This window comes from Ochotona princeps, chromosome 10 (genome assembly GCF_030435755.1).
Source record: "Ochotona princeps isolate mOchPri1 chromosome 10, mOchPri1.hap1, whole genome shotgun sequence".
Lineage (NCBI taxonomy): Eukaryota > Metazoa > Chordata > Mammalia > Lagomorpha > Ochotonidae > Ochotona > Ochotona princeps.
The window spans coordinates 44,655,080-44,682,326 of NC_080841.1; the positions used below are offsets into that span (position 1 = coordinate 44,655,080).

General features: G+C 43.9%; 2 protein-coding genes across 7 annotated transcripts in view; one reads left to right on the forward strand and one right to left on the reverse strand.

Annotated features, from left to right (window-relative positions):
• The first annotated feature begins 1,847 nt into the window (after nucleotides 1-1,847).
• On the forward strand, nucleotides 1,848-22,396 carry LGALS8 (galectin 8). Of its 4 annotated transcripts, XM_058669385.1 has the most exons (11): nucleotides 1,848-1,955; nucleotides 3,335-3,488; nucleotides 11,525-11,613; nucleotides 12,463-12,673; nucleotides 14,448-14,567; nucleotides 15,520-15,576; nucleotides 16,616-16,642; nucleotides 16,768-16,884; nucleotides 18,047-18,135; nucleotides 18,821-18,986; nucleotides 22,198-22,396. In XM_058669385.1, exons 2-11 carry the CDS (start codon nucleotides 3,447-3,449, stop codon nucleotides 22,345-22,347), a joined length of 1,068 nt encoding a protein of 355 aa, XP_058525368.1. In that variant the 5' UTR covers nucleotides 1,848-1,955; nucleotides 3,335-3,446; the 3' UTR covers nucleotides 22,348-22,396. The 4 variants fall into 4 exon arrangements, with proteins under 4 accessions (XP_058525368.1, XP_058525370.1, XP_058525369.1 ...); XM_058669387.1 differs by lacking the exon at nucleotides 16,768-16,884; XM_058669386.1 differs by lacking the exon at nucleotides 15,520-15,576.
• A 2,676-nt stretch (nucleotides 22,397-25,072) lies between these two features.
• The window catches only part of HEATR1 (HEAT repeat containing 1), a 46,009-nt gene continuing 43,834 nt past the window's right edge, over nucleotides 25,073-27,247 (reverse strand). For all 3 annotated transcript variants that reach the window (XM_058669383.1, XM_058669380.1, XM_058669381.1), the window contains exons 43-45: nucleotides 27,089-27,247; nucleotides 25,810-25,918; nucleotides 25,073-25,389 (exon numbers count right to left, since the gene is read on the reverse strand). In XM_058669383.1, the coding sequence (XP_058525366.1) occupies nucleotides 25,301-25,389; nucleotides 25,810-25,918; nucleotides 27,089-27,247 (357 nt within the window). In that variant the 3' untranslated portion in view covers nucleotides 25,073-25,300. The remainder of the gene's footprint in view (nucleotides 25,390-25,809; nucleotides 25,919-27,088) is intronic.

The following is a 27,247-nucleotide window of genomic DNA, read 5'->3' on the forward strand; positions in this document are numbered from 1 at the left end:
AAGGTAGAACATGACATGCTAGGATGTGGGTGTGTGGTCCTGAAGGGCTGATCATCAAAGGATGAGCAAACTTTGGCAGAGGGTCTTAAAGTCCACCACAAACTTCCCTGTAGCAATTGAGTACACTTCAGGACATCCCGCACAAAACCAGGAGGCTCAACCAGGAACACTTTCCAAGTCACAGATGTAGAACTTTCCCTCTGGAAAGGCCCCGTGGCGTCTTTTGCATATATGTATACTCCTTGTCACTGTGCCCTGTCAGGGCTTTTAGTGCATACTTTTCTGTCTTCAATGATAACACACTGGACTTGCCAAAGTGACAAAATGAGGGAGGTATTTCTAGGAAGACGTTCTTGACATTTATGTGTATTTTCAACCAGAATTACTTTGCTGATTCTGGATTTCTGGCACATTTCACTCAGTCCCATTTACACGTAAATACCAGCCAGTGAAGAAGCTGTATTGATGCGCATTCAGTTTATTTTGACTTTGCAAAGGAGAAGTACTAGATATTGTCAAGAAAAATTGCCAGGATACCCAATTGCTTTTCACTTTGTCAATAACCTAACATTTCAACCTAATAGTTAGATGTCTATTTCATATAAAGTATTATACAGGGCATTGGCGAATGTGAAACACACATTCCTTTTCTCAACTTAAGATCAAGTTAGGTAGACAAAACTCACACCTCCCAGAAAGATAAAAAGTAAACTAATAAAATAAACCTCCACAGTAATGCAATGCATAACAAGAGTTACCTTCAGCTATTTCAATTGGATCTTGAAGAAATGAATCAAGTGTGGAAAATGGATAGGAGGAAAGAAAATAGCAATGAAGTGGAATATGAGTTTTGCTGGACTGGGGCTTATAATGAATTCTTCAACTTAATGCAAACAGCAAAAGTCTAGGAGGAGAAAGCCCATAGGAGTGACACCATGCTAAGTCTTCCAAATCACAGGCGGCTAGAAAGTCAAGTAGAAATAACAACTTCGAGATCTTTTACATAAAACACAAAGCAGTCCGCCACTCCAAGTAGCCCACTCGGGTTCTTTTGTAGCCAAAGGATCAAACTAACAATCTATGCCGGACGCCTGATTGGGAAGTTGAGTATGTATATGTTCAGAAACGTTGGTATTATTTAAGGCATTCCCTAGGCAAGTGTTCAATTCAGAGACCAACACACTCAAAGTCATTGGCAAGTAATTCCCAGGTGCTGGGAAAGGTTGTAGTAACTGTATGGGGGCGCTTTGGGTACAGCTGAGCTGAACTTAGGAACCATGGCCCCATCATATCATCTACATCCAAAGGTGTGCAACGGAAAAACAGACAGTTCTCTAAGTCAGTTGTGTCTATCTGGACTTCGATCCAAGACAGCTGAGAAAGTAAACATTGGGGAAAAGTCTAGAGCTGACCCCGTGAGGCCGGCACTCTTCGAAGGGCCGCCGCGGGGGCAAAGGCAGCCTGAGCAGTGAAGAGTCCTGAGGGGCGAGGTCCTGGGTGCCCTATTTGTCGGCTGGGAGGCCGGAAAGAAAGGACTGGGCAGAAACCCGCAGGTTGAGGGAGAAGAGGATTCCCCCTTTCACGTCCTTTCTGCCTTCGGAGAACTAGCCAGAGGCGACCGGGAAGTTCCTCAGTACAAACTCTTGGTCTTTGTTCCCCTTGGTCAGTCCCACAGCAAGCCGGTGGCGGCTCGAGTTCCCAGAAGCCGTGTCGGAGGCCGAGCTGCATGGCCATCAGCCGCGCCGATCAGCCAGAAGCTTTCGGAGTTCCGAGGACGCCCGCCAGCGATCTCCGGCACACGATCGAGGAACGCGACGCCGGGGAATGTTCGCGGACTGACGCCTCTCGCTTCCCGTACCCGCCCGCAGCCGCCCAGTAAGCTGCGGATCCGGGACTACAGCAGGCAGGGAAGACACGGCCTCCTGACGTGGAGCTCCTCCGCCGGCAGTCCCTCGGTAAGAGGGGAGTCCACCTGCCTCTGCCGGCCGCGGCGACAGTCGCCAGGGGCATGTGGCTGCCCTGGTGGTCGCGGGGGGCTGAGGAAGCAGTTCGGACAGTGCTGTCCTCAAAGTCGGAGTGTGACGAGTGGGGCAGGGTCCGGTCCATCCTGTCAGGGAGTCCTCCCGGCGCCGGAGTCGGGGCTGGCGGCTGGTGGAGGTGCTGAGGGATGATTAGCGGGAGGGTACTGGCCGCTCCCGGGCAGCTCTGCTGGGCACGCCGGGCTGTCGCCTGCCCACTCCGTGCCAGCCCTCACCACGGGAAAGCGTCCTTCCCCGGGGTGTCCCATCTCGGGTGCTTGGACGGTGTGGGGTCAGACCTGCCTTGTTTCCCGTGCCCCGGGCTCCGTGGACACACATTTCCAGGTGCCCAGGCACGGGGACGCAGCAGCGAACGTTCGACCCATGGGACCTGCAGCTGCCTCGGATGGTCTGTAAAACGGAGTGATGGCTGCCTACGAGGCGGACGAGTTGTCCGTGATGCCGGGATCTGTGCCTTTGCATCCCTGAGGGAGTGACTGGGTTACTGCACTGGGGCCGCTCTGGGATCGGGATGTAAATTATGCATGCGGCTGAAGGACTTCGGCCATCCCTTTCGCTCTCCTTTGGGTCCTGAATGTCACGGAGCTGAAGGAAGGTTTTCCAGGTTTTGACTAACCTGCACCAGTAAACCCAGACAGATGCTGATTGTTTTTTTGTTTTTTTGTTTTGTTTTTTTCTTTAAAAAGGCGTTTGGGCAGTGAGTATTGCTCTTTAGTATCGTGACTATTGCTGGAAGTAAAATCTAGGAAGTTCCGGTTTCGTTTCTCTTCTACTTCTATTGCACACCGGCCAGTCTTCCCTGGAGATACGAAGTGTGATCTTGAAGGGTAGAGTTAACTTGAAAAATGTCGCAAATGTCTCCCACCCCCCTTTTTTTGCAACAAATAAAAATTTTTATCTTACTAGTATTCAAAGGATTGCTTTTTTTCTCCCATTGGTTTTTAGATTTGGAGTAATCTTTTCCACTAATAGTTATAACTCACACATAGCAATACTGTTCTGTGGTTTTATCAACTTGTTTAATCCTCAGAACAAGAAGAAAGCTAACTGAATACCTCAGATAGCTGTGTTTACCAATGTATTTTAGAGGTTTTTTAAAAATAAATTCCATATTGGAAATTTCTGATGTAATATTTAAATATACTAGTAAGAATGGGGTCAATTCTTGGAGCTTAATAGTATCATGTGGCGAATGTCAAGAAAATAAAGATTACATTAATAAATAGTTATGACATGAAAAAGACACATGCTTATTTTTTATTTCCTTTTTTTTTTTTTTTTTGAGTTTTACATAGGGCAAGTTGCCTCGCTTTCAGTCTGGGTAATATTTAAGTGAAACTTGCTTGAAATCAGCTCACCCACAGAGAGATTGCGGTCAATAACATCAACAGTGAGGTGGGAAGAAAGATGTTGTCCTTAAACAACCTACAGAATATCATCTATAACCCGGTAATGTATTTCTGTGAACTCACTTTTTACCTATGGGGTGATCAAGAGCAAATCCCATTAGATGGAAATACCAGAATGAGAAGTGAGGGTGTTATCCAGCCCAGGCTGGCCCAAGAGCCCCTGAATGATTGTTAAGTGCTGGGAGTTTGCAATGTGCCTTCTGGACAGGAACAAGGTTTGCCTTAGTGCCAGTTGACGGGCAGAACCTTCAGAAGTACCTAGTCTGCACTGAGTTGAAGTGGAACTGTGAATTTGGACTGGAGATCCGGCACTTGCTTTCTTAATAGACCTGCTGGGAAGCCTTGGCCTCTTTGGAGGGTGAGAGTCCCAGTGTGTTGGTGTGTATGGATTCCAGCTTATGTGATTTACACGGTTGCTGCATTTTTTGCCGAAGCGTTAAGGTCTCTGTGTGAGAGTGAAGTACACACACTGTGTCAGGCAAAGCCGTAGGTTTAGAAGAAATGTCCTCCAGGGGTGATGCGTTTGAAAAGGAGGAGTTGCAGAGGCTGGAGCCAGTGAGACATTTTACATGATTTTGTGCAGGTTGGTGTGGACTGACTTCCTGCAAAGATGGAAAACAAAACCAAAGATGGGCTGCCTGTCAAGTGTGACCCACATGCCCTCTTGGCTCAGCTGGGAGAATGAAATAGGTGTTTGCTTTTGCTTTATTTCAGTGTTTTTAGGAACAACTTTGTAGATTAAAATCCATGTAGATCTTGATTCTGGTATACTGATATGCTTCCTATAAGTTCTGGAGGTCAGTGCTGTCAACCAAAGAATTAGAACAAAAAGGAAAAATTTTTCATTTCTTGAGGAAGGGGTCCAGAGGGATCTTAGGCCTAGCTGGCTAGCTGTATGGGAGAGTAGTTCAGAATAATATGTTTCCAAAAGAAGTATTCTTGGCCAATTATTGATCTATTTATTTGTGTATTTTTACCTTCTCTAGTTTCACAGTCAGTTCTCAGAAAAAAGATTAGAAGAAGAAATATTAAGCTGAATGGCCAAAAAAAAAAAAAAAAAAAAACCCAAAAAACCAAACAAACAAACAAAACAAAAACAAAAAAACCCTATTTCTCTGTCTTCACATTTCAGTGCTAGAACATATTATATCGCTGACAACATCCAGACTGCTCTTCAAACCCAGCCACCCCACCCCTCATAAAAGAGGCTATACGCTTTAAGTTACTGAGTTGGGATATTTTGCAAACGAAACTTAGAAAACCTACTTTCTTGCATCATGGTTATTTTTATTTTCTCAGTGATAAGTTGAATCAACCAGAAAGTGTTGAGTATCTACTATATTTTTCATTCAGCATTATGAGGCCAAAACTGTCATAGTCATATTGTTTCGAGAATTTTGATTGATTGGTTTCTAAATATTTATATTGAAGATGGTTTCTATGTATATGTATTTCTTCATCTTTATTGTTTATAAAATTTGATTCAGATTTGATTCATTTGCACATGATGTCTATTTTAACTCTTCTTGGAAAAAAAATATATGTATATATGTTTGGAAAAGATAAATGTTGTAACTAGCCCATTTTTTTTTTCTTGTTTGGTGTTTCTTTTGACTAATTCAATTGATAGGATTTCAAGATGTGGAAAAAAGAATCAGGTTCACTTTTTCTTTTTCTTTTTCTTTTTTTTTTTTTTAAAGATTTATTCATTTTATTACAGCCAGATATACACAGAGGAGGAGAGACAGAGAGGAAGATCTTCCGTCCGATGATTCACTCCCCAAGTGAGCCGCAGCGGCCAGTGCTGTGCCGATCCGAAGCTGGGAACCTGGAACCTCTTCCGGGTCTCCCATGCGGGTGCAGGGTCCCAATGCATTGGGCCGTCCTCAACTGCTTTCCCAGGCCACAAGCAGGGAGCTGGATGGGAAGTGGAGCTGCCGGGATTAGAACCGGCGCCCATATGGGATCCCGGGGCTTTCAAGGCGAGGAGTTTAGCCGCTAGGCCACGTTGCCGGGCCCCAGGCTCACTTTTTCTTTACATTCAAATTCAATGAATAATTTGGACGGTGGTGTCTTTACTTCATACTGAAACACTATCAGTGAAGTGCGTTTACTGTTCCTTGTCCACCTAGCTGTTTTATTATTGTGGTTTGTAGTGTTAAGATATGATTCAGTTGTGATTAAAAAGTCACTTATAAACTAAACAGAATTGGTTGTTTCTCTTGGTTAATAAATCACATGTCAGCATTAAGGCTAGGGCTGAGCAAGGCCAAGGTCAGCAGCTGGGAGCTTCTTCTGGGTCTCTCACATGGGGTAAGGGGCTTACAAACTGGGAATGTCTCCTGCTGCTTTCCTAGGTACATTAGCAGAGAGCTGGATTGGAAGTGGAGCAGCCGGGACTTAAATCTGTGCCCATATAGGATGCTGACAATGTAGGTAGCAGCTTAACTTGCTAAACCACAGTAATGGCCCCAATAAATAAATCTGAACAAAATCAGTGAAGAAGTTCTAAATGAACTGACATCTCCAACATATGTGCAGTAAGAAAAACTGGGCACAAGATAATTTGAATAGCAAACATGTTACATGCAGGGAAAGAAACTTAACATATAAAAGGTGATATCCATAACACACTGCCTCTGGGCAGCCATACTGTACCGCAGGAAGGGTACATGGAAACACTGGTGCACGTGACTGCCCCGGCAGGAGAACCGAGCACTGGGATAGAAGCAGAATGTATTTCCTTGGAACTCTTAAATCTTTACTTTGCCAGAAAATTATTTGCACATATTATCTTTAGATTGTGAAATAAGAATTAAATAAGAGAAAAAGTTGGTATTCACAAAACATAGTTTTAATTGTGAAGACAAATCATCTTTAAGCTATTGGTGTGTGGTTGCACCAGAGGTTAACAGTTCAAGAAGGAAGCAGGGAAGACAGACAGGCAAGGTACAAAGCTGCCTGGGGAAGGCAGGTGCTCGTTTTAGACTTGTGTTTGCAGCCTTAAAGGGCTGGCAGGATAGCCAAGAGAGCTCAGGGTCTGTGGCAGGTGACAGCCAAAGCTGTGCACATAGTAAGAGAGCTGAAAGAGATCTACAGTGCTAGCAAAGCAATTACAAAAGAAGTTAAAGATTTTTTTCTTGTAAAAAGCAAGCAATTGGGTCTGTCACCTGCGGTGCCAGCATCCTATAGAGTACCAGTTCAAGTCCAGGCTGCTCCACTTTCCATCCTTCCTGCCTGTGGCCTGGGAAAGCAGTGGAGGGTGGCACAAGTACTTGGGACCCTTGCACCCATGTAGGAGACCCAGAAGAAGTTCCTGGCTCCTGGCTTTGGACCAGCCCAGCTGCTGCCATTGTATCCATTTGGGGAAATGAACCAGTAGATGGAAGATCTTTCTCTGTTTCTCCTTCTCTGACTGTAAATCTGACTTTCAAATAAAAATAAGTAAATACTTTAAAAAAGTATTGATGAAAGAAGATAGCAAACAGAATAAATTGAAAACATAAATAAAGACTTTAAGGATTAAAGGAGTCACAAGTTGGAGAGCAGACAAGGAAACCGTAGGCAATAGACATGACCTCTCCCCTAGCCAGCTGTCAGTGATGGAAAAGGAACCGCCAAAGACTGTCAGGGACTCCAGCAATTAGAGAGATTTTATTGCTTTGTGTTTTCATATGAACTCGAGAAGTAGAAAGCGAAGTACTCAGAACACTGAGAAAGGATGTGTGTGGGAGCAAGGCTACGTGAGAAACCACAGCAAGCAGCTTCCAAGTAATGTAAAAAAATCATTAATTTATTTGAAAAGCAGAGTTGCAGAGAGAGAAAGAAATGTAGAGAGATCTTTTAGCTTCTGGTTTATTCTCCAAATGGCCACAGTGGCCAGAGCTGGTTCAGTCTGAAACCAGGAGCAGGAGCTTCTTCTGGGTCTCCCATGTGGGTTGCAGGGCGCCCAAGTCTTTGGGCCATCCTCTGGGCACTATCAGGAAGCTGGATAGAAGTGGATCAGCCTGAACTTGAACTGGCACCCATACAGGATGCCAGTGCTTCAGGCAGCGGCTTTACTAGCTATACCACAGGGCCAGGCCCTACCTGATTTTATGTTTGAAAAAATATTGATATATTTATTTGAGAGGCAGAGAGGAAGATAGGGAGAGGAAGAGAAAAAAAAAATGATAATATGATTTCCCATCTGCTGGTCTACTTCCTCAAATGTCTGCCGTCCATGACCCCAAGGCTGGGCTGGTGCTGGCCAGGGCACCAATACCAGGAACTCAATTCAGGATCCCATTTATTTGGGTCATCACTGTAGCTCTCCAGAGTTTACATTTGTTGGAAACAAGTCAGGAATGGGAGCCGGGGTTTGAAACCACACATTTCTTATCTGCTGGTTCACTCCCCAAATGTCTGCTGTAGCCTAGACTGGGCCATTCTGCATCCAGGAGCCAGAAACTCTATCCAGGTCTCCATGTGGGTGGCAGAGACCCAACTACTGTGGCCATCACTGCTGGTCCCCAGATTATTCATTAACAGGAAGCTGGAACTGGAAGTGCAGCTGGCTCTTGACCCAGGTATTCTGATAAGGAATGTATGAGACCCCACTGACAGCCTAACTTCTAGGCCAGATGCCTGCCCCAGGACGCTCAGATTCTTTCCAGCTGCAGTCAGTCGGGCCTGACAGCCTTGCATACAGTAGACCATTTAGCAAGTAATTGTTAAAAAGGCAAAGCACTGTGAAATAGGAGTTTGGCAAGTAACACCAAACCTGACCATTGCTTAACCTTACGATATTGTCTCTATTGTGATCATGCTTGCATTGTGTTTTAACTTTATGTAATTTAATAATTATTGGTAAAATATCAGAGCTTTTGGGCCCGGCGGCGTGGCCTAGTGGCTAAAGTCCTCGCCTTGAAAGCCCCGGGATCCCATATGGGCGCCGGTTCTAATCCCGGCAGCTCCACTTCCCATCCAGCTCCCTGCTTGTGGCCTGGGAAAGCAGTTGAGGACGGCCCAATGCATTGGGACCCTGCACCCACGTGGGAGACCTGAAAGAGGTTCCTGGTTCCCGGCTTCGGATCGGTGCGCACCGGCCCATTGCAGCTCACTTGGGGAGTGAAACATCGGACGGAAGATCTTCCTCTCTGTCTCTCCTCCTCTGTGTATATCCGGCTTTCCAATAATAATAAAATCTTTTAAAAAAAAAAAATATCAGAGCTTTTAGCTTGGAGCTGCCTAGAAAAGAATGCCTCTCTTGTTCCCCTTTATAGTGGCAAGCAGCCATTAGATGAACGGGTTGCAGGGCATTTTATCCCTCTAATGTGATCCCCAAAAGATTAGTGTTTCTGGTAGAATTTAGGCTTTTCCAAATAACATCAACCCAGACTACTAAGATAGCAAATGGCCCACATCCTTAGCCTGTTCATTTCTTTGGTTGGCACAACCTAGCAACAGTTGTGAACAGTAACGATAATAGGTTGGTCTCCAAAAAGTATTTTCAACACTAAAATTAAATTGTATAATCAAAAACATTTTTGTTATAAAGACATAATAAATACTTATTGCAAATCCTTGGAAAGTATAAAAATATATGAAGAAGAAAATGAAAATCCCATCCTGTGCAACTATTGTAGTATTTTTGGTTCATTTATTTACTGCGTTTTCTTTTTTTTTTTTCTTTTTTTTAAAGATTTATTTTATTTTCATTACAACATCAGATATACTGAGAGGAGGAGAGATAGAGAGGAAGTGGAGCCGCCGGGACTAGAACCAGTGGCCATATGGGATCAAGGCGAGGACCTTAGCCACCAGGCCACGCCGCCGAGCCCTGCGTTTTCTTTTTTAATGGTTGTTATTTATTGTTTTATTAACTTGGCTAAGATCATACTGTTCTTATATATACTTTTGTAGGTTACTTTCTCACTGATTTTTTTTTTTATCACCGACTCAATTAAAAATAACTGAATCATATGAGATTTAAAGTAAAAAGGAACTCTTTTCCTTTTATTATGGGATTTTTCCTTGTGGAAGTGGCTTCTGCTTCTTTTCAGAAGTAGCTGTGGCTCAAAGGATCAGTTTAGGGGGAGCGTTTGGCACAGCGGTTAAGTAGCCACTTGGGATGCCCGCATGCCATGTTGGAGTGCATGGCTCAAATCCCGGCAGCTACAGCCCTTGCCTGGCTTCCTGTGGGTCCACACCTAGGAGGTAGCAGGTGATGATCCAATTGTTTGGGCTTTTGGAGTTCTGGGCCCTGGCTTTGGCCTGGCACGACTGTAGCTATCACAGACATTTGGGGAGAACCAGCAGGCAGAAGGTCTCTGACTGTGGCTTTCATAAACCAGCCATCTGATGTGTGGCTCAGCGAGTGTGCGTAATCAGGTGCTTCTTGCTTTCTGGTCTGATGGGCTCTCAGCAGTTGCCAGAACTCTGGATGGATCATTGGTTTGATGATTTCTCCTGGCATTGCATAAGGGCCCTGGGTGCTGTTGAGCAGCTGCGTGGTTGCTGATCCCCTGCATGCGTGAGGCTCGCCAGAGTCCAGGTGCCAGGCTGCTGAGAGTGCACTCGTTCACCTTGTCATCACCGTGCGCTGATGGTCTCTTGACCTCCACCCTGATGAAGTAAAGGTGGTGACCTGGTTCTGCCCCATGCACCTGATACTCTATACAGAACTGTGTGCAAATAACCAGAATCCCAAGTGCTCCCTTGGTCCCTCCCAGAGAGCTGACCAAGGAGTCTGAAGACTCTCCATGAAGGAGCTAATGTTTGAGCTAAGCTTTTCAGCTTATTAGCCATCTCCTGCTTTATTTCTTACTGTCATCAGAGCCACCTAGGATAGGTTTTTATCACTTGTGTCATAACTTGGGTGAGCTTGGGTATAAGGCATAAATCAGGTCTAGTTGTGTATCCTGGTCAGAGGCTCTACAGCAGAGGGAGATGGTTGAGATGCAGCCATAAAACACAGTTCTCCAGCTGGTGGACAAGGAGGATGGTGGAGTCAGCTCTGGGGAAAGGGAGTGACGAGATCTGGCAGCGTCTCAGGCCCAAAACAACAAAAAAAATTGAGGCCTGAATACTGATGACAGCCTACTATTGGAGCCAATGCTGCTTACTGCAACAGGCCAAGACTGGTCCAAGTGGATACCGTGTCTTTTTTTTTGTTTTTAAGATTTATTTATTTTCATTACAAAGTCAGATATACAGAGAGGAGGAGAGACAGAGAGGAAGATCTTCTGTCTGATGATTCACTCCTTAAGTGACTGCAACGGCTGGTGCTGCGCCAATCCGAAGCCAGGAGCCTGGAACCTCTTCCCGGTCTGCCACGCGGGTGCAGGGTCCCAAGGCTTTGGGCCGTCCTCAACTGCCTTCCCAGGCCACAAGCAGGGAGCTCGATGGGAAGCAAGGCCGCTGGGATTAGAACTAGCGTCCATAATGAGATCCCGGGGCATTCAAGGCGAGGACTTTAGCTGCTAGACCACGGCGCTGGACCCGTGGATATCGTGTCTTGAGAGACCTGCAGGCCCAGGGCTTGTCTTTAAAATCAGGCTACTCTGTCACAGTGCAGATTTGATATGGTCTGGAACCCAGCAGGGAAGATCAGGCTCTTGAATCCCAGTGTGACAGTAGAGGATGGCTTCTCTCAAAGCCTCTTTCAGAGGCCGCGAGTGCTTGCCATCATTTTCATCAGCGCTGGCTTTAGACCTGCAAGGTACTGAGCCTTCCGTCTTCAGCAGAAAGGCAGGAAGGATGAGGAGGCGTGACATGCCTTCTCATTGGATTGGTTTTCTGCTCTCACAGTTACTGTATTAGGTGGATGTTTTATTTTAGAAAGCCTTTAGCTTGTATTTTTTTCAAAGAACTCAGAGTGGTTTGCAGCTACGCAAATGTCCTAACATGTTGTTTGCTGGTAGCTGTTCAGGTAGTGAAAATGGCTTGGAAAAGTTGAGACTCTGAGTAGATTCACATACAACCTTTTAAAAATGTGAGTGTTTTTGATTGGTTCCTGAGTTTTGGTTCTAATCACTTAGTACTTTTGGTTATGGATATGTACATTTGTACATTTGTTTAATCTTTCTTCTCCAGATGATCCCCTATGTTGGCACCATTCCTGAGCATCTGGAGCCTGGAACTTTGATTGTGATACGTGGACACATTCCTAATGATGTGGACAGGTAAAGTCATTGTTATATGAAAGAGCAGGAATGCGCTGTCTATGACTTTGGAACAGCTATAATAAAATGTGGGAGAGGCCCATGGGAAATGTAAGCCTCTGCCGTCATCAACATTTCTGGCCAGGGTGCTGAGGAGAAGGACTGAATGGCTACAGAAATGTTATTGGGATCTTTGATTTCTCTCTCCTGTTTGCCATGTCTGAATTGTGGTCAGATGACAGGGATGGCCTCATACAGTCAAGCCTTCTCCACAGTATCTCATAAGCTCTATTGTGGATGGTTATACTGAACATTTTTCTTTTGGTACAAACTCTGGACTGGCATGTATCTGCTAGAGTTGGGATCAGTTCTCTGTGGTTGACATCCAAACAACATTGGTTCAAATGAGATGAGAAGACCTTTCTCCCTTCTGGAAATGGGCCAGACCTTTTTGGTCTGCTCCATCTAGTTGGAGGAGTGGGCCTCCTCCAGGCCCTCTGCTCTTGACCCTTGGCATCAGGGCTCCTACTATGCTCTGGGTAGTGTGTGGCTGCAGGTGGCATTGGAGACAAGTCAGGGTGGACATAAGGCAGATGCTTCCTGACTTTTAAGGAACTTTCCAGTGCCTTTCCCTGAACGTATTGGTAGCACTTCACTCACAAAGGCATCCCTGGCTGCAAAAATGGATGGGAGAGATGAATTCTTGTTCTGGTGGGTGTTAGGGACCTGCGTGAGACGCAGAGGCTGTTACTAAGGAAGGTGAAGGGAAGATGAAGCAGTTGGCCCTTGAGGGGGGAATGAGTGAGGAGGGAGCCACATGTTGCTGGACTTCCTTTCTGAGAGCTCACATGACCCCCTTTCCCCACATAGATTCCAGGTGGATCTGCAGTGTGGCAGCAGCGTGAAGCCTCGAGCCGACGTGGCCTTCCATTTCAACCCTCGTTTCAAAAGAACCAACTGCATTGTGTGCAACACACTGATGAATGAAAAATGGGGATGGGAAGAGATCACCTATGACATGCCCTTCAAAAAAGAAAAATCTTTTGAAATTGTGATTATGGTGCTGAAGGAAAAATTCCAGGTAAGTCTATGGGGACAAGTTAAATCCTCATTGGTGGGAATGGGCACGTAAGGGGCTTTCCACATTTGTTTCTTTCTTCTTCTTCATTTTTTTAAAGATTTGTGTATTTATTTATTTCATTGGAAAGTGAGATATACAGAGAGAAGGAGAGACAGAGAGAAAGATCTTCTGTCCGTTGATTCACTCCCCAAATGGCCACAGCAGCTGGAGCTGTGCTGATCTGAAGCCAGGAACCAGGAGCTTCTTCTGGGTCTCCCACACAGGTGCAGGGTCCTAAGGCTTTGGGCCATTCTCGACTGCTTTCCCAGGCCACAGACAGGGAGCTGGATGGGAAACAAGCTGCTGAAATACGAACAGGCTCCCCATATGGGATTCTGGCGCGTGCAAGGCAAGGATTTTAGCTACTATGCTACCGTGCCGGGCCTTCCACCTTCGTAATCTGAGATCTAGGGTAGCTTTGTGATTTTTCTTGAAAGTGGGACCAGACCTAACCATGAGATATATGGTGCAGCTCTCTAAGCAACCATTGCCATGTGATAAAAGAGGCCTGGTGTGGCCAGATCTTTTTACTGGATGATATTTCCTCCTTGCAAGGCTGAATACAGCATTGGTATAGCAACATGTTCCTGTGAGAGTGTAAATTGTGATGACCACCACTCAAGTTGTGGGAGAATCTGGAACTAACAGACAGATGGAGCCAGAAGGGTTTGGTAAAATTAGGTCTTGGTGCCAGATAGTTCTGAAATCCAGAGGAAATCTTAGAAATAAGTTTTGTAGAAAGTTCTGTTCCTGGCTCTTTGGAATGTTTTTTGTACCTAGGGAATATATGCGAGGCAGTAATTGGTGCTTGAGGCTCTGACACCTGCCAGCCCTCAAGCATATGGAGCTTTCCCAGGCTGGAGATTTTGCACTGATTCCAGCCAAGTTTTGCGTGCCTACTGCAAATTCCTCTGGCCTCAAGGACACTGGCTCCCCTGGAAAATGTCCCCCAAGTCTCCCCAATGCCATTCCCCTCAACAGTCAGTGGGCTATTGAGCAGTTGTTCCTATATCATGCTTTTTAATAGTGTATGTGCTGGTTTTACTGTGTTTTTGTTTTGCTGATGGGATTTTAAGCTCCTGTGTCAGAGACCTTTTGTCTGCTGCTGTGCTTTCTGCACATAACTTACCATGGCACCTGACACTGCGGAGGGAGAGCAGGGCCTTCACTGAGTCTAGTGCTGGCCGCAGGACTGGCCGAAGCCCCTGGTCGTCTCCTCCCCATTGTTGCCTCTGAGGAAGAGCTTGTTCCTTTCTACAGATAAGAAAGTCGAAACTCAGGCCGGGTAACTTGCATGTGTTCTCATCCATTTAGCCAGTCCAGTGGATATTTGTTGAGTATCGACCACGTAGGTGACTGTCCTGGGGTGTGGTCCTCCAGGACACTGGAGAGCTGGCAGGGCCAACCTTTAATCTCGCAGACGCCTCAGGGCTCCTGAGGGGCCTCTGACCCTGGAGCCTAGCTGTGGGTGAACACGTGGCTATGTGCATATATTCCCGAATGCTCATGTCTGCTGGGGAAGGATGATTTGCGTCTCTAATCAGATCAATATAAAAGGAGTTGGGAAATGCTGCTTGCTGCTGTTGGGGCTGCTTTTGAACACTATTTGGATAAAGATTTAAAATCATGGGAAAAGTTATAAAGCTAAACTCAAGGGAACATTGAGATTTGGATAAGAAGTTAATTTATTAACTTTTTTTTTTTTCCGGTGGGGGTGTCTTCTGTGTGCATCTAGGTGGCTGTGAATGGAAAACATATCCTGCTCTATGCCCACAGGATAAGTCTAGAGAAAATAGACACTCTGGGCATTTATGGCAAAGTGAATATTCACTCAGTTGGTTTTAGCTTCAGCTCGGTGAGTGCCTTTTCTTAACTTGGGGGTCTTTCTGTTGTGAATTTGAGAGGTAGAGAGCGCAAGCTCCTCTCTGCTATTCCGCTGTCCAGGTGCCTCCCGTGGCTAGCTGTTTCACCCTCCAGGTGCCCACCATGGCTAGCTCTGGGCCAAAGCCATGGAGCCGGGGACTCTGAGTGTCACAGGGTAGCAGGAACCCAGTGTTGAGCCTCCAGGGATGTTCACTGACAGGGAGCTGGAGTGAGGAACTGAGCTGGGGTTGAGACCAGGACCTCTGCTGTGGGACATACACTTCTAACTGGTGTCAATCATATGCTAAATGTCTGCCCGGGTGATTTTTGTGTGATATTTTCTGACAAAATGGAAGAAATTAAATATTCTATATTATAAAAAACACATAAAATTAATACTATTAATTCATTCATATTAAATCAACATAATATATATAAATAACACAGTAATATAAATGCTTCTCATTAAAGTAGTAGTTTCTTGGAAGTGAATTTTTCAGAGTAGTGGGATGTTTGTAGTGAGCTGAGCTTTATGACCTCCGATTTACGTACTTTGTACAAACACCCTTCCAGCTAGACAGGGCATTTTCTTGACATACAGTGTTTTCTGTAAGGTCCTGCCTCAAAGGTGGAATATCTGAGTCAGTGAATATTTGCCTTTTAAATTTTGATAGCTACTTGGAATACAGCTCCAAAAAGATGAAAAGAATTGGTATTCTCCAAGCCTGCACCATCTGCTCACACTCCTGTTGACATTAGATCTTGTACTAACGTCTGCCAACTCGATGGGGGCAAGGAAAGGATCATAGTGTTAAAAGCTTTTTTGGATCACAGTTGTCAAGAAGCCTATTTTCATCTTTAGAACTATTAATAACTTTCTGATATGTTGAGGTCATACTTAGAAAAGATTTTCTGATGGATGTTAAAAATTATCTTTTCTTCAGGATTTACAAAGTACCCAAGCATCCACTCTGGAACTGACAGCGATAAGTAGAGAAAATGTAAATATTAAATCTCTTAACGACCTTTATAAAAATGTTCTTTTAGTTGTCCCGTACTTCAAATGGCAGAAAGGCTGTCTTTTTTTCATGTTAGTATTTGATTTTATTTAAAATTAGAACAAATTGTTTGATTTGTTTGAAAGGCAGAGAGAGGCAGAGAGCTTCCATGAGCCCACCCCACAGATGTCTGCAGTAGGTTGGGATGGGTCAGACCAGGAACTCAATCCAGGTCTCTCATGTGGGTGCCAGGGACTCAGCTAGTTGAGCTGTCACTTGCTGCTCCTTCAGGCACATCACCAGGAAGCTAGAATCGAGAGATCAAGAGTGGAGCCAGGCTCAAATCCTGGCCCTCTGGGTTTTGGAAATCCCAAACATCGTCTTAACTGCTTGGCCAATGTTGGTCCCCTCAAATTTTACGCTTGCTATGAGGCTAAGATGGAAGTGATTACTTGAAGATTGAGGTATATATTTCATATGAGGACAGGCATTCTAAATTTTGGCTTCTGTGTAATCTCCCAGCTGTGTGGTAACTACCCACCATTTTCATGGAACATGAACAGTGTCTGACATTCAACCATTGAATAGTGCATTCATGAGCTATTTATAAATATATATCAGCCAGTGAATTGGCAAATGAACCACCACATCTATCTTCTTTTTCTGTGGGAACAGAGCAATTTAAAAATTACATCTGTGCCATTATTAATGGAGAAGTGAGGTCTTACCAATCTCAGCATATTCACACATCATAGATGAAGAATATCATCTTTTAGGGGTACCTGGGAAAGGGCAAGTACAATGTGTTTGAAGCTGTGGAAAGTGGCTGATTTATGGTGGAGGCGAAATGACTCAGATGAATAGGGCTGTTAGAGTTCATTCCCGGGCCAAGCTGCCCTCTCCGGCTCCACAGCCCAGGGTCCTGCAGTGCTCGCTGCCCTGACGTCACTGCAGTGGGGGCAGGCCTGAGCGGCAGACTGCTCATGTCCTAGTGTACTGCTCTTCTTTCCCGTGTTCTCATTTCTTCCTTCTCTTCCCTTAGGTACAAAAATCTGGCATGCCACAGTTTGTAAGTAGTTTTCCTGATTTATTACCTAGGGACATTTTATAAAACTGCCTAAAAATTGAATAGCTGAACTTTTGAAAGACTGCTTCATTCACTCCATTCCTTATTGTAGAACTGTTTCCCTACAGCCTAGTAATAGAGGAGATATTTCTAAAGTTGTACCCAGAACTGCCTACACCAAGAGCAAAGATTCGACTGCAAATCACACTTGTACCAAAATACTACCTATCAACTATTTCTCAAAGGTTTGAAGAGCCAAACATTTTCTTAACTCTATAAAAATTAAGTCTTAGTAAACTGTTAAGTATTTCCCCTACCCCTAATAGTAACCCAAAGCAGCCGCTTGGCTTTTGTCTTTTTTTTTTTTTAACCATTTATATATTTTTAGTTGAAAGGCAGAGTTACAAAGAGAGAGACAGAGAGCTATCGTCCATGCACTGATTCACTCCCCAGATGGCCACAATGACCAGAGCTGGGACAGTCAGGAGTTTATTCTGGGTCTCCCAGTGTGGGTGCAAGGGCCCAAGCACTTGGGCCCTCTTCTGCTGCTATCCCAGCCACATTAGTGGGAGAAGGATCAGAAGTGGAGAAGCCAAGATGCATTCAGACTGACACCCATTTAAGATGTCAGTGCCACAAGTGGAGGCATAACTTACTACACCATAGCACTGACCTCATGAACTCCGCATTTTTTATTTTTTTATTTTTATTGGAAAGGCAGATCTACACAGAGGAGAGACAGAAAACTCTTCCATCTGCTGGTTCATTATGGCCAAATGGCCATAATGGCTGGAACTGAACCCATTCAAAGCCAGAAGCCAGGAGCTTCTTCCAGGTCTCCCATACTGGTGCAGTGTCCCAAGGCTTTGGGCCATCCTCCACTGCTTTCCCAGGCCACAAGCAGGGAGCTGGATGGGAAGTAGAGCAGCCAGGACACAAACTGGCGCCTATATGGGATCCTGGTGCTTGCAAGGGGAGGATTCAGCCAATTGAGCCATCACACTGGGCCTGTCCATTCTGCCTTTGTAAGCTAGCCCTGGACAGACACAAAAGTTACCCAGGTGTGTCTCTGGGCCAGATGCCTGTAGTTGACTTGCTCCTAGCTTCACTGCCCCTGCTTGGAGCACTGCATCGGACCCCGATGTGTGTGGCTCTCTAAGAGTGAGTGCCACAGGACAGAAGACATCTGTTGGCACTCCATGGCTGCTCAGTTCCTTGTCTAAGGTGCAGACACTTGAGAGCTTGCGTTGATAGGCACAATGCTACTGATCCAGCTGGGGTCAAAGCAAGCTTAGCCTGTGCCCTAGTGGGGTTCTAAACTCTGAAACATTCCCTGATATTCTTTGGACCATTTTCCTGTGACATCCTCTCTGCAGCTTCTGAGTTCTGACTGTGACTTCTTTTTAGAGCCTGCCATTCGTTGCAAGGTTGAATTCCTCCATGGGCCCTGGGCGAACTGTCGTCATCAAAGGAGAAGTGAATACAAATGCCAAAGGGTTGGTATCATTGCGGTTAGTAATAACAATGGCAGTATGTTTCATGTGTGCTTCTCAATGCCTGCTAGTCCCTAACGGTCTGGGAGATAGAATTTCAGTGTGGAAACCCTAATTTGAGAGGTGACAGTACTGAAGCCAGAAGAGGTTCGACTGCTGACAATCAGCTGGTGACAGAACCAGAATTGCATTCTGGGCTTCTGACCCATGCCTACATGAGCCAGACAATTTTGTCCTCAAGGCCAACCATGGCCTTGTAATCTCCAGGGAAGCCTCAGGGGATCAGGCAGTTTTTAGGGCCTGTCTTTTCATGGGACAGGCTTCTGAAAGCCGGAAGTTAGAGCTGTTTCCCAGGAAGTAGTGTACTTTCAGGAAGAAGGTGTGGAAAGGATTCAGGGAGAACACCTGCTTCGGAAGGGTCACTCCTTGCCACCTGGAATGACCAGTTTACTAGCACTGCACCTTCAGTTTCTAACAGGCTCCACACTGACTATACTTTTTTGTATTTACTTTCTAAATAACATGGAATGTTAACTCTAGAGCTGAGGATTTCACCCTCATCTGCGTTCCAGGACCCATACACATACATGCTTCATGTGGTTACAACAGTAGCTCAAGTCTGATTAAAGTGGCAGAAACTGACACTGTCCTCGCCACTGTGGCTAATGCTCTTTTTTCCTGTTAAAAGCTTTAATGTTGACCTGCTATCAGGAAAATCGAAGGACATTGCTCTACACTTGAACCCACGACTGAATACCAAAGCATTTATACGAAATTCTTTTCTTCAAGACGCCTGGGGGGAAGAAGAGAGAAACATTACTTGTTTTCCATTTAGTCCCGGGATGTACTTTGAGGTGAGACTGTATTTTTTGAAAATGGGCCAGGATAAAGAATCCTGAGGGTAGAGGTTAGGATGAAGGATCCATTTAAATCAAGTCCTAACTTAGGTGGACATTGTGTTGTTTTTTATTTGGAGACTGTAATTAGAATGACCACTTCTATAACATAGGCTGTTGGTATAAATAGCAAAATCAGAGGAACATTACATTATTTGTATTGGGATTGACATTTGTTATACTGAAAATGAGTTAGCCCTATATTAGCAGGAACTTTTTTATTTTTTTGAAGAGCTCCCATCTGCTCTTCTGCTGTCCCCTGGTTTGCTCCCCAGATGCCCACGATAGTTGGGGCTGGCCAAGCTGAAACCAGCAGCCAGAAACTCAATCTAGGTTTCCCAGTTGGGTGGCAGAGATGAAACCACTTGAGCCATCACCTGCTGCTTCCCAGGGTCATGTGCTACCAGGAAGTTAGACTTGGGAGTGGAACTGGTAACACAGTGGAGACTTGAACATAGGTGCTGCTGTGATTGTGGGAAGTGAATATTCCAATGGGAAATGTAATTGCTAGGCCAGACACCTGCCATAGATTAATAGGAATCTCGAGAACGTTGTATGCTGGAGTAACATGTGTGGTCATACCTTGATATGAGGATGAGGGAAACCAGGACCCCTTGCTGATCATCTTGGTTAACACCATTCACTCAGGTGGCCGTCTTCCCGACAAGTCAGTCCTGTAATACTAGCTACTTGACAACATTTATGGAAAACAGAATTAAAAGACAGCCACATTATTTTGGATTTTAAAATCCACATACATGAGGGATCTTCAAAAAGTTCATGGAAAATGCATATTATGAAACATAGTACATGAAATTAAAAATTGTTTTGCAACAAAATGAATTTTCCATGAACTTTTTAGAGTGCCCTCATTTATCCAAGGAAAAGTGCTTCATAATTTAAGTAATACATTAAAGTATTTTTTTGAATAGGTGAATCACATTTCAGACACTTTTGGGTGGCTATAGCATTAAAAAGGATTGATGGCTGAGGTGATGAACAGATGTTATCTTTTATATGTACTTAAATAATACATCTTTCCCATTTGTGTTTTTACTCAAGGAACAGTGATTCTCATGGTGGATCACTGCTGTCAGTCTGTAGCAGTGCTAGACTGAAATGTCTTCTAAAACGTGTCAGAGAAGCACTGAGGATAGATAGAGCTTCTAGCTCCTAGTTTATCCCCCACATCTCCACACTGTTCAGGGCTGAACGCTGTAGCTGGGAGCTCCAGCCAGGTCTCCTATGTGGCTGACAGGAGCCCTAGCTGAACCTTCACCACTGCCCCCAGGGACCACATTAAAAGGAGGCTGCAGCCGGGAATCAAACCTAGTACTCTAGTAGAGGATGCAGACTTGTTTTTTTAAAGATTTATTTTTTATTAGAAAGTAAGATTTACAGAGAGGAGAGACAGAAAGATCTTCCATCCACTGGTCCACTGTCCAAATGGCCTCAGTGACTGGAGCTGAGCCAATCTGAAGCCAGGAGCCAGGAACTTCCTCTGGGTCTCCACATGGGTGTAGAGTCCCAAGGCTTTGGGTCATCCTACACTGCTTTCCTAGACCATAGGTAGGGAGCTGGATTGGAAGTGGGTTGGCCAGGACACAAGTGCCCATATGGAATGCTAGCGCTTGAAGAAAGGGGATTAGTCAATCAAGCCTTTGTGCTGGCCCCAGGATGGAGGCATCTTAACCATTAGGTTGAACTCCGTTTCTGCCTCTTGACTTGTTAATATACTCTCAATAAGACTATTTCATGGGTAGGCACTGTCATGAACCAAGTTAGACCACCACTTGGTCTGCCTGCATCCTGCGTTGGAATGCTGGTTCAAGTCCTAGCTCTGTGGCTTATTTAGAACATAGAAAAAATTTGTATTGGAAAGGCAGATCCACAGTGAGAAGGAGAGACAAAGATGTCCCATCCACTGGTTCATTCCCCAAGTGGCCGCAATGGCTGGAGCTCAGCATATCTGAAGCCTGAACCAGGAGTGTCTTCTAGCTCTCCCATGTGGGTGCAGGGTCCCAAAGCTTTGGGTCATCCTCTGCTGTTTTCCCAGGCCGCAAGTAGGGAGCTGGATGGAAAGTGGAACAGTGCCTATATGGGATTCTGACACTTGGAACGTGAAAATTTAGCCACTGAGCCATTGTGCTTGGCCCTGTATTTCATTCTCATTCTTTAAAAACCTTAGCTGGGGCCTGGTGTGATAGCCTAGTAGCTGAAGTCCTTGCCTTGCATGCGCTGGGATCCCATATGGGTACCGGTTCTAATCCCGGCAGCCCCGCTTCCCATCCAGCTCCCTGCTTGTGGCCTGGGAAAGCAGTCGAGGACGGCCCAAAGCCTTGGGACCCCCTGTATCCGTGTGGGAAACCAAGAAGCTCCTGGCTCCTGGCTTTGGATTAGCTCAGCTCCAGCCATTGCGGCCGCTTGGAGACTGAACTATCGGATGGAAGATCTTTCTGTCTTTCCTCCTCTCTGTATATCTGCCTTACCAATAAAAATAAACAAATAAATAAATCTTTAAAAAACAAAACAAACAAACAAAAACCTTAGCTGAAAGTCAGTCCAAAACTTTGGAATAGAGTAGTGAGTTTCAGGTTTTTTCATTGTTTTGAGTGTCAGGCAGGTAACCTGTGGGGCTAACACAGGAGATGAGTGTTAAGTCTGCCAGAATACAAATTACTACAGTAACAGCACAGTGGTACAAAGAGCTCTGAACAAAGACTGAGGTTAGGATGTACTGATACAGCACGGGTCCAGATCATCGAGCAGCGTGCAATGCCTAGCAAGAGCCGTAAGCCTCTAAAACTTCTTGTCTGACTGGTCCAAGGCCCTTCTTTGAGGCAGAATCAGGATCCAAGCCTCTTGGTTCTTGTTCAACATGCTGTTCAGAATCAACATCTCCATAAACAGATCAATTTATGAGAAATTTTTTTACTTCATTAGGATTCCCGAGCATGGGTGAGGAGGGGCAAGTATCCAGTTCCCCGGGAGTGAAGGACAGAGAAGGGCTGGGAGAAGAAAAAGGGGGTCAGTACCAGGAGTTAGCCTTTGGTTAGACTGGGGTCTTAACACCACAAAAGGTCACAGCAGTAGCCTGGAGAACACTGTGCAGTTAACCAACATTTTAAGGTAAGGAAACCCACTAATACTATGTTTCCTTTCTTTACAGATGATAATTTATTGTGATGTTAGAGAGTTCAAGGTTGCCATAAATGGTGTACACAGCCTGGAGTATAAACACAGATTTAAAGAGCTCAGCAGTATTGACACACTGGAAGTTGATGGAGATATCCACTTACTGGAAGTAAGGAGCTGGTAGCAAACATGACTGTTAAAAAAATCCTTAAATACAAAATGGCTTATGTGATGCTGGCTTGTCAAAATGCATCTCACTGTCACTATATGGTTTATATTGTTAAAGTGAGCTTGCACAGCATTAAGTCCTGCTGGCTATTATTAGTCTTTGCCATGTGATGTGGCTGTACCTAGCACTAAAGTAAGGAAATTCGAGACGACAGAATTTATAGCCAGAAAAGACATTCTACTTTGTCCCCCACAACTCCTCTCAGCGTTCTCTTCTAAAATCTGCAATCAGCAAATATTTATTAAGTGCCTACTATCAATGCAAAGCAGCTAGTGTACTGTTTTTATTAGCACTCTCCTGGGCGCTGGGGTCCATACACAGCAGTATCCAAACCAGCCTGTTCCCTGGTCAAGCTTCTGCTCAGCTGCTCAGTTTGCTGTTTTACTGCAGGCACTGACTGCTCAGACAGTAGATCCTTCAGGGCTGAGTTATATACGCTACTAGGTCACATAAAGACATGAACACACAGAAGACACTACTCCTCTCCCAGTGACTACTTTCATAACCCATGTTCTATCATATTCGACAACTGAGAGGACTGATGTTGATTTACATACGGCAAATACTTTTCTTTTAGCATAATAAACATTTCTAGCTCTGTTAGCTTTCAGCTTTCCCAAATTCTGAATGCGGCACAAAAACCAAAAAGGCAAAAAAATAAAATGAAATAAAGAGGGTTCTGATGTTATATATTGGAACTCTGAAAGTTAGCTTTGCCAGTACTCTTATAAGAAGTATAAAGCTTGAGCTAGATGAATTATCTGTAGAATATTCGTGGAAATGAAGACTAGACTTAAGAATTTATAGAATAGACCCTATCAGAAAGTAAAATACATAAACCAGTGGAGCAGTGACATAAACATGCCTTGCCTGCATGCAAACCAACGCATGCTTCTGCTCTTGTAAGGATTAGTCCACCATCAGGAACTGAGATCAAAACACTGCTCTACTTCAAGTGATCAGAATCAAGCCTGTAACAGCAAGTTAGTGTTGCATTTCTGTAATTTTTCTATTATTTGAAGGGAGCTGGCAAAACTTCTATGTAGAATCTTTACAGGTCAGATCTTGTTGAAGCTTTTAAAGATTTGACAGGAGGAAAAAGGTGAATCAGTCCTTTATTTTATCATAAGAATTCTGCCAGGATTAAAGAATATTTTCTTTGCACATTTTGGGTAAATGTTATTTGAATCCACATATTAAAAAAGAGTACTACTATCCATATGTAAATATGTATTTTTAAAAAGTAATTAGCTAAGAAACTGCGAGCCTTCAGGACTTTTCCAGTTTTCTGTTACCATATTAGGTAGTGTCCTGCCAACCTTGAAAAGCACTGGGTGGGGACACCCAGGGTACAGGATAGGAAACCTACAACTCCCAGGGTTATTTTTCTTCACAAAGAACATCAGAATGCTTGACTGAGATGGTGAGGATTGTTAAAGGGACCTCAAAGAGTTCATAGAAAATGGAATTAAAAGATAAGGTAGTCTGGGTGCAAAACATTTTTAAAATCCATACAGTGAAGCACTTTTAAAAAAAGCTCACTTTATTTGAAAGCTAGAGTGACATAGAGAGAGAAATAAATCTTCCATCCACTGGTTTGCCCTTCAAATGGGTGTGACAGTTGGGAGTCTGCTAGGCTGAAGCCAGGAGCTCAGCACTCCATCCACATCTTCCAGGCACCTGCCAAGCTGCTTTCCCAGGTGATCAGCAGGGAGCTTCCTGGATTGGAAGCAGAGTAGCTGTGACTCCAACCTGTATTCTGACATGGCTGCTGGCATCGCAGGCAATAGCTTGAACTGTAACCTGTCAGCCCCTCCTATAAGTCTTCAAAAAGTTAATTTTCATCGTTCTTTCGCAGAGAGTTGTTGTCAGTACTGATTCTTTGATAGAATAAATGCAAAATCTCAAGATTTTTCTTAAAAAGCTGTTGGTCTTTACTGATGATTTGCTTTTACTGAGATATGACTTTAAAAGAAATATGCATTCCTACAGATTCAATTCTGCATTAGACTTCTATGTTAGATCAGATCAAAGGCACTGAAACTTGATCTAAACATACTCTGGGTTAGTTCTTAGATGCCTTGAAAAGTAAAAGCAGATTTAATTATGAGTTCTCACTTTCCACCTTTACCACAATAGTAGTAGACATGTAGATACTAGATTTTCAAAGCATTAGGAGAAAAATGTACTGAAACTCACTTTCTCATACAAGTAACCACTGAATTGTTGGATGGTCTCCCTCATGCCACTTAAGTGTTTTAGGGCCCTTTCTGTTTGAGTGATCCCCAGAATTGGGTTCTTATATAAGCAGTGATATTAACTTCCTCCCTGTAGGATGAAAGGATAAAGGAAGGAGACATGCCTTGGCTAAAAAATGCACCCCAGAAGTGCCTCTCTATGACACACATACAAATTAAGGCTAAAGTGTCATTAAAAATGACAGAATGAAAAAGAGTGGATGGCTTCAGTTGAAACTATTCTTATTGAATGCTGAGTAATTACCACATTTTTGAAGTAAATTTACTCTGAATGAAATCTCCAACATGAATACCGCATTAAAGCTCTGCTATAAAGAAGAGTTACGGTTGTGCAGTCCAAATAGCTTTGGGTATTAAAGATGTTAGTAACAACAGAAAGACTAATAAGTGTTTGTACACACACACACACACAACTATCTGTGTAAAAACATGTATTATTTACACTTTTATAACTACACACCTCTGGTAGGAGAGGGTTCTGTGTACACAAACCAGGTGGCAATTTTACAAAGAAATCATTAAATATTTATTAAGAAGTCCAGGTTGGTGTTAAAGCACCAAAAGTAATATGGCACCAAACACCCCAAAATAAAAATATGAAAAATCTGAACTCCGAACTCTGAACAGAGTATGAAATACCGAAAAAAGCTTTAGAAGTAGCCCTGGAGTGGCTCTCCCAGGATGACTTCGAGCTGCTGAATTGTCTTTTGGCACTGATGTTCTACTTCTTCACATTCATCTAAACAAGAAAAAAACCAAAATTAAAATCTGCGCCAAGCAATCATCCTGCCTCAGTTGTCCCTGATTCACTCAACCAAAATTTAATACTTACAAAGTGAACATTGTGATATACTAACACATCTGTACATTATTCAGTCACATCACACTAAAGGCAATAGTGCAGTCTCTATGATAATTTTTTAAAATCCATAAAGGCAAAAAGAGTAAAGGTCACATCAGAAACAGAGCAGCAGTGATCACAGGATCACTCCTAACCTGGCCCTTCAACCACACTTGAAACAGGAAGGCGCCTGCTCAGATGGAGACTAAAGGGGTCGGAGGACTACCTCCTAAGTGCTAACCATGTAATCCAGAGCTGCATGCTCACTGGGCACACTTTCCTAGAACTGTGATTATTTTCTAATAACTTAGGAATTACCTTCCATCAATTCTGCTAGGAAAGGAATGGATTCAGGTAGCAAGACAATGTAATTCTCCTTCAGTTTTTCAGCCAGTGCTAACACAGTAATCAAAGCAGCAAATCGAACCTGGAAAGGGAAAAACAATACCTAAAAGTAGTAGTTTTTATTTACTGCTGTATTTATCTTAAGAACTATACTAACTTTTTAAATTAAATGCTATTTCACTTCTTTGAGTCCATTCAAATTCACAGTCACCACTAGAGTCACTTGAAGGGTCAGGGAACCCCCGGGATTAGCTCTCATCTCGGCACTCACTGAAAGCCAGCCACTTTGTGTCATGTGCTAGCTTGGGATCTGAGGTGCTGTTAGCAATACCACACCCTCTTTCTACTTTTAGATAATTTAAATATGTGGCTCCTGTACTACCTATATTCAGTCAACTTTTTGTTTTTGTAACTAAAATGTTAAACATGATTCTGAAAATTGTGTAGAAACCCATGATTTAAAATGAATGTGGGGGCTGTTCATCAAAATAGCACCAATGTTCTAATTTTCTAATAAATGCTATAAATGTGAACTAATAAATCCTATTAACAAAATTCTGTTTTGGTGTTTTATTCGGTGAAGTTCCAATATGATAATTATTTTGAGAAATGGCAATTCTCAAATATCTTGACATTCAACTATGGAATGTTAAGTCCTACTCAATCCACCTACATCATTTTGTTTCTACTGCTATCACTTGTTCAATAAAATCATAAACTTTCTTGCTACATACATAATATAAGTATGCTGCTCTGACTCAAACCTGTTCTGTGGGCAAACTGAAAGCATTCATCTCACAGTGACATTGAAATAACATGCTGAAAACACAGAAATTAAAGTCTTTGCTAATAAATATTTAAGCGTAATAAATTTTTAAATTACAGTTCCCATCTCCTCATTCACTGTCCAGAGGCCCACAGCAGCTGACAGCTAAAGCTGGGAGTCAGGAACCCAATCACTTGCAGCATCAGCAGGTGCATCAGCAGAAAAGCAGAATAGGAGCCAAGAGGAAACCTGAACATGTATACCTTGAGTACTTCAACTACTGTATCTAATACTCTACTGGGTAAAGGGAAGGGGGGAATTTTGCTGTTATTTAATAGGATCCACATGGGAAATCCAAGCATTTCTGAGGCTCAAATTTCTGCCTAACGTGATGACAAGTTCTTCCTTGCTAGTTTACCACGCAACATCCATGACCACCTGGAGGCTGCCAGGGCAACCCCACGCTCGCCCTGTATGGTTCCTAACCTTGGCTGACGCGTCTCTTGTCTTTAGCAGAATCTGGTAGTTGAGTGGTTTCCACAGAGAATCATCTGCCATGGCCACTGAAAACTGTGCAATGCAGGGTATCAGGTGCTTTGTCACCCGTTCCTGGAACCTCTCATCTCCTCCAAGCCTGTTTCCCAG

Coding starts and splice junctions, on each gene's coding strand:
- LGALS8 (XM_058669385.1), top strand. CDS start 3,447: ATGTTGTCCTTAAACAACCTACAGAATATCATCTATAACCCG. Junction 15,577..16,615: donor CAGCGATAAGTAGAGAAAAT/GTAAATATTAAA, acceptor CTCTTCCCTTAG/GTACAAAAATCTGGCATGCC. Junction 18,136..18,820: donor GTGAATACAAATGCCAAAGG/GTTGGTATCATT, acceptor TCCTGTTAAAAG/CTTTAATGTTGACCTGCTAT.